This window comes from Psammomys obesus, unplaced genomic scaffold (assembly GCF_907164565.1).
Source record: "Psammomys obesus unplaced genomic scaffold, mPsaObe1.curated_primary_1811, whole genome shotgun sequence".
NCBI lineage: Eukaryota > Metazoa > Chordata > Mammalia > Rodentia > Muridae > Psammomys > Psammomys obesus.
The window spans coordinates 32832223-32845430 of NW_026585895.1; the positions used below are offsets into that span (position 1 = coordinate 32832223).

The window sequence follows — 13208 nt, forward strand, 5'->3', positions numbered from 1 at the left end:
AGGAAGGAAGGAAGGAAGGAAGGAAGGAAGGAAGGAAGGAAGGAAGGGCAAAGAAAGGAAAGAAGAACGTGAAGAACAGCAATGACATATACCTTGTGTAGGGCTAGAATGAAGACAGCCCTCTCCCTGGTTGTGTATCACCAGCCACTGGGAAAACATTTTTTTTTTTTTAAAGAGGAGGAGAAAGGAAAAGAAAGACATATCCCATATCTCACCCTCTGGATTATTCTGACTATTGTCAGTGACAAAACTTTTATGCAGCATTAATTGTGTGCGACAGTAATGAAGACCCAGGTCACACTCTCTTCCCAATTTCAAACTTTCTGATGCATTTTCAAAAAGTGCTCCTGGCCATTTGAAAGAATGAGTGTATCGTTTATGCAGAAATTTTCCATAGCCAGTAATCTTCTCTGAAATCAACAAAGATCACAGAGCTTCCTCTGCTACGCCATTATTAGAGTCAGTGCATACAAGAGGCTTGTTTGCATTTGTGTTCTTAAAAGTGAAGCCTTGTGAAACTGTAGCAAGAGGCCAACCAATCCCAAAGAGGAGAGAAGCTTCCCGTCACCCAGCAGTGGCTAGGCCTGACTCTTTCACTCTAGGTAAAACCAACCACTCTAGAAAAGTGTGGTAAATGGAAAGGGGATGTCAAACAAATACAGAATGAGGACCACAGCCCCTACTTACGGTCAAGAGGGGGCCTCACATTGTAGAAGTTGATGTTCTTGGCAAACGCCCAGTTCTCTGAGAGGATCAAGACCTGAAGGATGGTCACAGCTAGAATGTGGCAGAGGAGCAGCATCCTGACCTCCCAGGCTGGGCAGGCCAAACTGGTATATCTGCCATGAAAACACAGACTGGGTCAGCAAATTTGTTCTTTATACATCAATAGGAGTTGTGTTTTGCCTCTGCTTGGAAAGCTTGATTTTTCAACCTGTTGGAAAGGGTCAGTGCCACAAGTATCATTCAGATGAAAGGTAAGTACTTACTGCCTTCTGCTGGCCTGCTGACTTTCCACAGGGCACCTGGCCCTCCCCATCCAGGAACACCAGCCTCTGGCACTGGCCTGGCTCCACCAGGCTCCTCCTGTGTCTGGGGCTTAACTAGTTGATGCTGTGCTGAATCGTGTGGGTTTTTAGTTTGTCTGTTTTTCTAATCAACCTTAGTCTCTGGTTTGTTTACCTGGAGTCACTGAACCACTTATTCTTCAAATCTTCTCCCTGAGTAAACAGAGGTATTCGATCAATTCTGCAACTCCATCATATCCTGGGGCGGGAGTTAAGGCAGAGGAGCCATGGTAAGTAAAATCCATAGTGAGTCTGGGCTAAAATCTCTGCTGATCCTAGAGCTCGAAGAGGCCAGCAGAGAGGAGAAGGAAGCATCACACGAGGTACCAGCTCCACCTGCACCCTTCACACTGGGTGCAAGGACAAACTGCCAGGACACTCCAGAAGAAACAATAAAAATGCTATCAATGATGCTTCTGGAAACAGTGATTCTTCTGGTCCACAAACATTATTGCCTGTTTTCATAATGGACTGAAACTCGAAGGAATGACAGACATGCACTCAGTGATGAGTAAAGGACCTGATTGATATTTGGGGCCCCTGTAAGACCCACAGGTCCCCTACACTTTGAAGCCAGCCTCATGGGCATAGTTAAATGTAGAGTCTCATCACTGACACATTGTCCGTCCGTCCAGGGAGAGGTAAGTATGGGCTGCAGATGACAGCATACAACTTGGAGTCCAAAGGTTCAGGTGCTGGCTATGCTGTTTATTAGCTTCTTGACCTTGGGCGAGCTCTTTAAACTCCATTAACCTCAATTTCCTCATCTGTAAAATGGCTTAATAATACCCACACTACCTACACATTTTGGATAATTGTGAGCATCAAATACAGGCTCAGATAGAATCACATAGCTTTGTGTGAATAAACACACATAATAAGAGTCCTGTGGAAATGCTAGAGTTCAGGCTCATTTTCTTCTTGCTGAATCAACCAGTCTTAGTGGCTTAGGGAAATTTTCAAAGAAATAAATGGTTTGATGTCCACATATACATGTGTGGTTCCTCACAGTAACTTTTATTTGAAGTCAGGGGACTAGTGTGTGGGTCCCGGAATCTCCTGTGGTTTTTGTACATAAGTAACATATAAGGAAGGGCACTGAACTGAATATCAGAGAAAATGGAGTGGCAACATCCTCCCTTCCTTACAGAGGACCTTTATGAAGGCAAAACCAAGTTTCTTAGGATGTAATCAGTGAAAGAGAGAATACCGGTATGGAATTTCTAAGACTATAATAGGGCTAAACATAGACCCAGAATTATTAAATCTGTGTTTCTAGTTCATTTTAGTAACCAATATAGAAATTTTAGAAGTCATGCTTCCACATTTCATTCTTACGGTCTTTCTGAAGAAACAGCCAGGCAACTACATTATCAAACCTGTAGATATACTGAAGAACAATTCTGCGTTTCCTATGCACACACTGAATTGGTCCTTCCCAAAGCTACAATGAATCTGTAGCCAAAGGCTGGGACCCAGCATCCCAAGAGAGACTCTTTATGATGGGGAGGTGACTTCTTTCCCTCTCAAACCTCAGAAAGAAGATGCTCTAACAGCAATCCACATTGTTTGTGTAATACAAACAAGACTCCTAACATCATGGATGTCAGATTCATATCACACTTAGATACTCCTTTCATCCATCGCTAAGCAGCTGTGGCCCCTTAGACAAATTGCTGAAGCGTCCCAAGCCCAAATTCCTTCTCTGTAGAACAGTCCTAACAATAGCAGTTTTGAAGTAAGCTTTCCGTGACCTCATGTTCATTGAGTGCTTTCTATTGGGTGGTAGAGACCATTGGCTCAATGCCCGCTTTTAGATCCAGCTCTTTGTGATGCCTGGTTTAAGCTTACTAACCTCACTATATCACAGTTTTTGTGCCTGTGAGATGGGAGTAGAAATGTTTCCCTGTAGAGCTGTAGGAATAAAACTGGCTAAAGCACACATAACATTTGAACTATTTTAGTAAGTTACGTGCCTGGATTTTGGCTAATTCTAGTAAGCTTATACTGGTCCGAACAAATTCCCAGTTTAAAATTACAAATAAAGGCTCTTTGTTTTCCTAAAGTAACTTTCCTTTGAGATCAAAGCTTATTCATTCCACGTGTCATCAGTGACATCCACTATGGATCATACGCTGTGATTATTGGCTCCCCAGCAATACCCTTTACTCTCATAAAAACTGCATGGCGGAGGGGAGAGTCAGTGCAACGTGGTGGTATATAATTTGGAACAATTATAAGTGCTAAAGGCAAAGCAATCAGGTGATAATCAGTAGGGGGGGTGAGGGGCTGTGTCGCAGATGGCAGTGTGTACACACTGCTCCCAGTAAGTGACATATGAGCAGATGATTTTAATGACCAGAAGAAACAAGCTAAGCCAAAACAATCTATAGAAAACCAACCTAGATCCCATGGAGGGAACTTCAGAAAACAGGTCTGGGCAGATGGCTCAGCGGATAAAAGCACTGGCTACATAGACACGAGTGCCTGCGTTCTGAGCCAAATAGAAAGTCAGGTACACTGCAAATGTACCAGCTATACCCCACGTGCGTGCCTGTAACCCAGGGTCACGTACGTGGAGATAGAAAGATTGACAGGGCTTGCTGGCTGGCGGTCTAGCTCCCGGTCTCTCACTGAACAGCCAATGACGAGAGTGATGAAGTAGGTCACTGGTTCTCTTCTCTGGCTTCTGCAGGCACACACAGGCATGAGCATCCATGCACACGCCGCTCACATATCTGTGACCACAAACATACACACACACTAGAGAGGGCTGCAGGAGGTGTTCTTGGAACATGCAGTGTACTGGTTTTGGAGGATAGACAGGTAGTGACTGTTAGGTAATGTCTACCGCACAAACACTTACCATAGAGATTTGGCTCCAGGAAAACTAAGAAGTTGAAAAAAAAAAAAAAAAAAAAGAAAAAGAAACAAATATTTTGCGAGTGTAGAAACATTCCCAAATCCCAAGCCCTGTCTGTGGCTTCTGGAATAAAGGGGACGTGAGTGATGTTGAAGGCAGAGGTGGTGGAATTCAGATCCACCAAAGGGTCTCTGAAGGGTTCCGACTACTGAGGGGAGTCTGAACGGCCCAGTCGGTAAAGGGCCTGATGAGTGCGATCTCTAGCCCCCGTGTAAAAAGCCAAGCAGGGCAGTGTGCTGTGCGTCTATGATTTCTGCAGGGGGACCGCTGAGGCTGACTGCTCAGTCACCCTAGCCAATCAGTGACATCCAGATTCAATGAAAACCCGTATTATAAGGAAGGTGGGTAGTGATCGAGCAAGATTTTCTACCTTGACTTCTGACCTTCATAAGCACAAGGAAACGTGTACACATCCATGTGCCCCCTCCCCAACACAAAAATACAAAAACAAACTCACAAAAATAGAAACGAGCAAGTCTAAGCCTAAGATTTTTGGGTTTTTTGTCTTGTTTTTTTTTGTTTGTTTGTTTGTTTTAAGATTTCCCGTGCTCCAAAGCAGGATCATTAGCATTCTGCAACTCAGAAAACTAAGGCTCTGAGGCAGGAGACTGCCACTGACATAGCAGCCCCTCAAAAACTTCTAATATGGTACCATTTGACTATTAATTATAAGCAAAACAAAGAGAGTCTGGGTTCCATAGCACTGCGTCTACACAGGCAAAACATATTTTCATTTCCACTTCAAAGCAAAACAGCAAAGCCTTATTCCAGCAACATTCTCAAAACCCAAAAAGGTTTGCCTGTCAAGTGAGGAATAGGCTAAATAAAAGTGCCTTCTATTTCCTGAGCAGGCTTTATAATCTGTTACCATATACTGTTTCCCGAGCAACGGTGACTGTCTCTATCTTCTTCCGTATGCAGGCTTGAGTTACCACGACCATTCTGTTTTTCACAAGCAGATGACATGAGGGTAATGAACAAGTAAATAGTTAAACAGAGTTGCCGTACATTGAGAATCACTGCTCAGGGGCTCTGAAGTAAAATACATCTGTGGAGACATTGCTGAGCAGGCAATCACTGCAGTCTCTGGCACAGGCAAGGTTACAGGAGAGCTTGTGTTTTGTTCCACGGAGAGGTGGGTCCCCACCACACAGACCAGAGCTGCTTCTTCGTGTAGGATGAGGGGTGAGCCATGAGGTTCCAAGGGTAATTCGTAAAACTGTGTGTAGATATAGTTCACCGGGCGGAGGAGCTCAGATGGTACCGAGACCCGCAGAATGGTGAAAAACTGCTACTCACTGCTTCAGAATATAGCTGTAATGGTTTGGCTTCCAGTGAGGATTTGTTGTTTTTTTTTTTTTTTTATTCTGATGCTAAAACAAAAGTTCCACTCTACACCAAGGGATATATGTCTACAACCCTCACACTCAATGGAAGCTCTAAACGTCTTTCTCCAAGAGAGCTTACAGCTTTCGCCCATGTTTCCCAGAGACAGGGTTGGGCAGAAAGCCCATGTGTGCGGTGCTAGTCTTCCCTGTTTTGAGTCCCTTCTTTGGAGGATACATTAACTTCCTCTAGAACACAAACAGCTCCTGTGCCAGGAGAGCAGCAGAGAGAGTTCTTTGAGGCATAATTGTAGAGATACAGGAAGCAACTACCAGGCATCCAGAGAATGGCAGGTAGCCAGATTTGTAAGTTAAAGAACCCCCTCCGGAGACTGGCCCATACCTGCCCAGAATAAAAGATCTGATTCACAGGAGGGAGTGTGGTTCAGAAGGGGGACAACTTCCCAGGCCTCAGTCCTCTTAATCCTGCAGTCCCTACTTCTGCAAAGCTGGTGAGGGCCCTCAAGACGCAGGATATCGCAGGCATCTTTTGACGCAGTAAAAGGACCTACTTTTCTTAAATTTTCCTCAGATGTATGCTCGGCACACCCCACACACTCAGGAAATATCTTCTGGAATAGAACCAACATCATCATCTATGACCTAGACAGAGCACCTTCCGCAGTACGTAAAACAAAGCTATGAGCAGTAAGAAACTGGCAGGGCCTCCAAAGCAGTTAAATGATGGACTCCCAACAGAGACCCAAGAGACCAAAGCGGGGCAGTCAATACTGCATTTCTTACACAATTCCTAAACTCTGAGTCAGCAAGCACAAAAGTACCTTCAAGTGCTAATGAAATAAATGAACAGATAATTGAAGGGAAGGAGCCCTTCTAAATCCAACGTGCCCGTCAACACTCACATTCGCACCTCCCTGCAAGTACCACTTACTCGGCCAGGCAGCCACCTTAATGACACTGCTAATAAGCTCGGCTTCCCTTGTAAAAAGGACTGAAGGCAAAGTGGAAATTCAAAATGGGTGCTGAAATTTTGCTGGGAAAGAGTGGGGTAGATGAAAATACTCCCCTTCTGGAAAGGGGGAGATTTGCCAGAAGAGAAAGTCACTATCCACAGCTACTGTGGGGTATAGGTTGCTTCTGGCTGGGAAACCAAGGTAGCGAAGAGAGACATTTGGGGTCCTACTAAATTTTGGAAGAATGCCATGGGTGTATACTCTACCCATGCTTGCAGAGGGGCTGAGGGCTCGGTGGTGAGCCTCGCCTGGGCTTGGGAGCCAGTTTCCAGGGCTTCAGTTTCTATCTTTTTTTGGTGGTTTGCTCTCTATGGGACATAATATATGTGGAGGGCTTCTGTGTCTCCACACCCCAAAAGTTCATAGTTTGAAGTCACACCCTTAGAGCAAGATTCTGCTGAGTGCTCAGTTTCAAAACAGTAAACAAGAAGGAGCAAATCCTCCTCGAGTTCCCAAAAGACAATATGAGCCATTGAAGACGGGGCTGTCAATCTTCTTTGAGGGAAATAAAAACAATGGCATGGCCATTGCTTCCAAAAGGCCCGGAATAAAATTCCAGCTCTATATTTACCAATTATACCATCACAGGCTAAGAAATATGTCCCTATCAGCAGGAAGGAAAGGGGGCTTAGAGTTGTGCTGATAACCTAGGTTATGGTACAAATTGAGAGTAACTATTAATATATAAAGTGCTTTTTGTTTAACATCAAGAATCTTAAGCACCAAATTTGCCCACCTCTCCCTTCCTCCCGTTCCAATACACATCATTACCAGAAGACTAAAGATCATATCAACAGATATAAATGTGCAAACTTATTCCATCTTAGCAGGAACAAGTGGGACAATGTTGAGGTCTGTGAGCTAATTTCTTAAGAGGACTCAGAAATTCTTCCTATTACAAGCAAGTGGAAAGCTGAAAACCTGTACCCACACTCTTTTCACTTCTGAGAAAATACAATACTGAGGGAGGTATATTAATGAAGAATTCTAGTTATGCACTAAAGCTCATAAATGATAACATGGCATTCCTGTAATATTCTAGATTCTCATTACAATGCTTCAAAAAAATACAAATTGAAAATTCTCATCAAACACAGGATCAAAACCTCACTTTTAGGAAGTGACACCTCACTTCATAAAGCTTATGAATATTTTGTGATGCCAAAGACGTAATTCCTGATAATCCTTGTTGCATGTAACCAAGTCAAATACTAATGTTAAAGTAATTTTATTATGTAAATCAATTTAAATCTAATAGTAAGTTAATAAGTTTGTAACTGTAAGCTAATAAGTTTGAAAGTTACATACTTCCTAATTTTAAAGTAGGTTTCAAATTTTTATTTATTACAGTTTATTCACTTTGTATCCCAGCTGTAGCCCCCTCTGTCATTCCCTCCCAATCCTACCCTCCCTCTTCTTCTCCTATGCCCCTCCCCCAGTCCAGTGATAGAAGAGGTGTTCCTCCCCTTCTGTCTGACCCTAGTCTATCAGGTCCCATCACAACTGGCTGCACTGTCTTCCTTTGTGACCTGGTAAGGCTGTTCCCCCCTCAGGGGGAGGTGATCAAAGAGCCAGCTCCTGAGTTCATGTCAAAGAAAGTCCCTGTTCCCCTTACTAGGTTACCCACTTAGAGATTGAGCTGCCATGGGCTACATCTGTGCAGGGGTTCTAGGTTATCTCCATGCATTGTCCTTGGTTGGAGTATCAACCAACCAAGACCCCTGGGCCCAGATTCTTTTGTTCTGTTGCTCTCCTTGTGGAGCTCCTGTGCCTTCCAGGTCTTTCTATCTCCCCCTTCTTTCATAAGATTCCTTGCACTCTGCCCAAAGTTTGGATATCAGTCTCAGCACCTGCTTTGATACCTTGCAGGGTAGAGTCTTTCAAAGTCCCTCTGTGGGACTTTGAAAGGTAGGCTCCTGTCCTGTTCCCTGTTTTCTCCCCCTTCCTATGTCTATTCTGTTAGCATTTCTGAGTGAGGATTGATCATCTTACCCAGAATCCTCCTTCTTGATTAGCTTCTTTAGGTGTACAGATTTTAGTATGATTATCCTATATTATATATATAGTATCCACTTAAAAGTGAGTATATACCATCTGTGTCTTCCTGCTTCTGGGATACCTCACTCAGGATGCTCTTTTCTAGTTCCCACCATTTCAAATTTCATGATTTCCTTGTTTTTAATTGCTGAGTAGTATTCCACTATGTAAATGTACCACAATTTCTGTACCCATTCCTCAGTTGAGGGGCATCTGGGTTGTTTCCAGCTCCTGCCTATTATAAATAAAGCTGCTACAAACATGGTTGAGCAAATGTCCTTGTTGTATACTTGAGCATCTTTTGGATATATGCCTAGGAGTGGTATAGCTGGATCTTGAGGTAGCACTATTCCCAATTGTCTGAGAAAGCACCAGATTGATTTCCAAAGTGGTTGTACAAGTTTACATTCCCACCAGCAATGGAGGAAGGTTCGCCTTTCTCCACATCCTCTCCAGCATGTGTTCTCACTTGAGATTTTGATCTTAGCCATTTTGATGGGTGTAAGGTGAGATCTCAGGGTCATTTTGATTTGCATTTCCCTGATAGCTAAGGATGTTGAACATTTCTTTAAGTGTTTCTCTACTATTTGATATTCCTCTATAGAGAATTCTCTGTTTAGCTCTGTACTCCATTTTTTAATTGGAGTACTTGATTTGTTGCTGTTTAACTTCTTGATTTATTTATATATTCTGGATATTAGCCCTCTGTCAGATTATTTCCCAGTCTGTAGGCTGTCGTCTTGTTCTGATGACAGTGTCCTTTGCTTTACAGAATTTAAGAAAAGGCTAAAATATGCTTTTAAGGTTGTATCTTTTCAACTGCAGTCTTGTCAAAGACATACTTTTATGCCCTTTCAGAAGGCTTTCATGATACTGAAAGAGAAAAAAATGGAAAAACCAAAACACATGGACAAGATTTAAAAGCTTATCTGAGCCGGGGCAGTGGTGTCACACACCTTCAACCTTGGCACTTGGGAGGCAGAGGCAGACAGATCTCTGTGAGTTTAAGGCCAGCCTGGTTTATAGTACAAGTTCCAGGACAGACAGGGCTACACAGAGAAACCCTTTCTTGAAAAACGAAAATAAAACAAAAGCAAAAATAAAAGCTTATCTGACTAATCATAACAGGGAGGTTTCCTTAAAGGATCCTGATTGATTTGCCAAGTTTTGCTCACATAAATTACTGGTAGGGAGCTCCATGAGTCAGCTTTGTACAACAGACATCCACAGTGACTAGTTTAGAGATAAATTAAGTTCACTTTGGCTCACATGAAAGTTTCACCCCGTGATCAGCTGGCTTGTTGTCTGGTGAAGCACAATATGGTTGGAATGCAGAGCAGAGCTCAATTGCTCACCTCACATCCAGAAAGCAGAATGGAGAAAGAACAAGGAGCTAGAGTTCATGGTCTTCTTTGACAGCATCCCCCTATGGCCTGAAAACCTTCCAATAGGTCCTACCCACCTCTTCTTTCTCTTTCTTTGCTTTCTCTTTTCTCTTTCTTTGTTCTGTTTGTTTGTTCTGAGACAGTTACTCTGGCTGGCCTGGAGTTCTCTATGTAGGCCCAGCTGGCCTCAGACTCACTGGGATCCACCTGCCTTTGCCTCCAGAGTGCTGGGACTAAAGGTGTACACCACCACACCCAGCTACGACTTACCTTACACCCCCTCCTAACAACAGTGATCAGGGCATCAAGACCTTTACACAGACCATTGAAGAGCATATAAGATCCAATCTATAGCAGAATCTATTACAAATGTGTAGACTAAATTTGAAAATTTCCTTCACAAATTGGGAACAGTTCTTAGCAGGTTGCTTCCATAAATGACTTTTTTTTCCCCCCAAGACATGGTTTCATTGTGTATGGCCCTAGCTATCCTGGAACTCACTCTGTAGACCAGGCTGGCCTCAAACTCGGAGATCCACCTGCCTCTTTTTCAGAAGCTCATGCCAAGTCACTTACATATTAAAGCTCTTTACACACTGAATTAAAACCTGCAATGGGTGATAGGGTATAAAAGAGCCCAGAAGTGAAGTGTTTCTTCCTTAGACAACATTCTTTCTCTGCTGTATTGCCCTTTGCTCTATACTTCTTAGGAACCAAGGGAGACACAGAAGAACACATACCTCATCTCTCTGTCAGAAAAGGTAGCCTTTTCCAATGCTTAAATAATCTGCCCCATGAGTTACCCTAGCAGAGGGTGCTGGTTGACATATCAGTCATGCCTAAGATTTGATTTGATGAGCTCCGGATGCAGCTGTCATTTGACCGTTCCTTAACAAAATCGCCAGCATTCCAGTGTGGTGGTTCCTTTTAATCTCATCACTTGGTGACTCAGACACAGCTGAGTTTCTCCAAGTTCAAGGCCAGCCTGCTAATGAGTTCCAGGCCAGCCAGGGCTACATAATGAGACTGTGCCTACATCTTTTTTTTTAAACAAAAAAAGGGTGGAGGAAAGGCCAAAGGCATAATACAAAAAGGTAATTCTTCTGACATTCCTTTGCTCTCAGGTAGACAAATACAAGAGTTTTTCCCTTCTCTTGGAAGAGGCACACCCTTTAAACTTGAGGGGAAGACCTAACTGGTCAAGAGGTTGCAGGCACACCTGTCATTGTAGTGCTGTAAGCAAGCAGCTTTTCCTGCAGATCTGTGTGGATACAAACTGCCTCTATGGTCCAAACCTGTGCTTACTTTACTGACTCATTTTCTTTAATAACCAACCAAAGCTCTCTTAATAGAAACCCAAACTGAAATGCCTGACAGCTGGCTAACGAGCCATTACTCTATGTTTTTTGAGTGGAGCAGAGTGCGTTACCATGAATGGGTTAAGTAAGCATTTTCAGTCATACCACGTGTAAGGTGTAAGGTAGAACAGTCTTTGCTTTGTCCCAAATGACATGAAAATGAGCATAAAAGGAATGCGTTTATGCACATGGCTTTATTTTAATTTTTCTGAACGTATTATAACATCATAGAATGTACCAAAGCAGAAATCATAGGTAATGAGTTCATTTGAACACATATTGGTGTCTCTCTGTGTGTGTATAGACACCCAAAAGTATGTGTGTGTATTAATGCAGATGTGTATACTATGGGATGACTTGATTGACTAAGCCAGGATGTGTAAGCATACAACTCTGTTTAAGAGACTAGATTACCAATTATCCTAGTTTACTTTTCTGTTGCTGTGATGAGCACCATAAATATAAACAAGTCGGGGAGGAAAGGGTTTATTATATCTTACACTTACTACAGGTGACAGACAGTCCACCATTGAGGGAAGCAAGGTAGGAACTCAAGTGAGGCAGGAACCCAGAGGCAGGAACTGAAGTAGAGGAACGCTGCTTACTGACTTGTTCCTCATGGCTTGTTCAGACTTTTATCTCTTACCACCCAGGACCACCTGCCCAGGCCTGGCACCAGTGGGCGAAGGCCTCCCACATCAATTATTAATCCAGAAAATGCTCCACAAGTTAACCTGATGCTGGCATATGTTTTTGGTTTTTGTTTGTTTGTTTTTCTGTTGAGGTTTGTTCTTGTTTCCCAGATGATCCTGGCTTTTGTCAAGTGACAAAAAAAAAAGTAACTGATGAATCAATAATGTCACACTGTTTACAGCACCCACAGTTGTCCATGGGGAGAATGGAAGGTGCCCAACTGCTACTACACACTGACTTGGGCTTTTGTTTGGTTGGTTTTCACTCTACAGGGGTTTTATGTCACTGGCCATTATTTTATGAACGCCCTACCAACTCAATTTCACTCTTAGTTCTCTACCTAAAAATATACGGTACAAGAAGGAACAAGTCTGTAGATATTGTAAAATGGGAGGGCATTTTAAAGACACCAATAAACTGCATGCTCTGGCAAAAGAATATTGTGCTGACTTTTGCATAGTCACAAAACCCAGAAACAGATTATTCAACGAACTCTCTGGAAGCTGACAAGCTTATAAAAGCGGTTCTAAGGAAAAAAAATCTGTATCTTGCATACATAGCAAAGTTACAGTGTGTCACTTGCACTGTAAATCGTCACTATTATACTCGGAGCAGAAGGAAATGTACATATATAAAGATATATGTGTGCATAATTTTGCATTCCCAGAGGAAACTGAAAAATTATGTGCAGTTAAATAGCATTTTAATTGCAACATGAGAAACGATATTTAATGGCTGGTAATGTGGTTCAGAGGCCCACAGGGTGAAGTCAGCTGAAGATGCTGCCTGGTATAATGGGGAAAAATTGGCCTTTGGAGGCACCAGAAATCCTGTCACTTCTATTACCTCTCACTCAATTGCTTTGAGACTCAGTTTCCCTATCAGTAAAACATAGATTTTACATATGCATTTTGCACAGTTTAGGGAATTAAACAAAAATTAAAATTAAAAATGCTGTCATCCTGGCAATTTACCAAGTCACTTAGAAAGCTAAATGTCGAGAATTATTGCTCCACAATGGTTTATCACACTGGCCAATATTGGTACTGTTGCTCAGAAGCTGACAAGGTAGGACTCAAACTCAATACTTATGTTTTCAATTCTCAAAAATGTATGACTATCTGAGCATATGTAAAAGCAGGATTTAAAACCTCTGAAAACTAGAGGTGTTCGTGGACTGAAACATTCCATCTCCCAAGGAAGTTCCTGAAGACAAAAAGTAAACAACTTAGAATAGATTTGGAAAGTCCCTGAAATGGATCAGATTCTCTAGGAGTGAGAAACAGTCTGCTGGAGAATTACTCAGACAAGCCAAGCTGCCCTGAAGAAGCAAAGACAACCAAGCAGCCCCAAAGAGGCAGACACGGGGGGGGGGGGGGGGGGGGG

The 13208-nt window shown here is 42.8% G+C and overlaps 1 protein-coding gene across 2 annotated transcripts in view; it reads right to left on the reverse strand.

The window, feature by feature from the left end:
• Lypd6b (LY6/PLAUR domain containing 6B) overlaps positions 1–13208 on the reverse strand; it is a 161375-nt gene that overhangs the window by 10538 nt on the left and 137629 nt on the right. Inside the window, exons 1-2 of one of the 2 annotated variants that reach the window (XM_055600487.1) lie at positions 990–1043; positions 688–839 (exon numbers count right to left, since the gene is read on the reverse strand). In XM_055600487.1, the coding sequence (XP_055456462.1) occupies positions 688–839; positions 990–1039 (202 nt within the window). In that variant the 5' untranslated portion in view covers positions 1040–1043. Of the gene's footprint in view, positions 1–687; positions 840–989; positions 1044–13208 lie in introns of those variants that run through there. The other variant, XM_055600489.1, reaches the window with a different exon arrangement.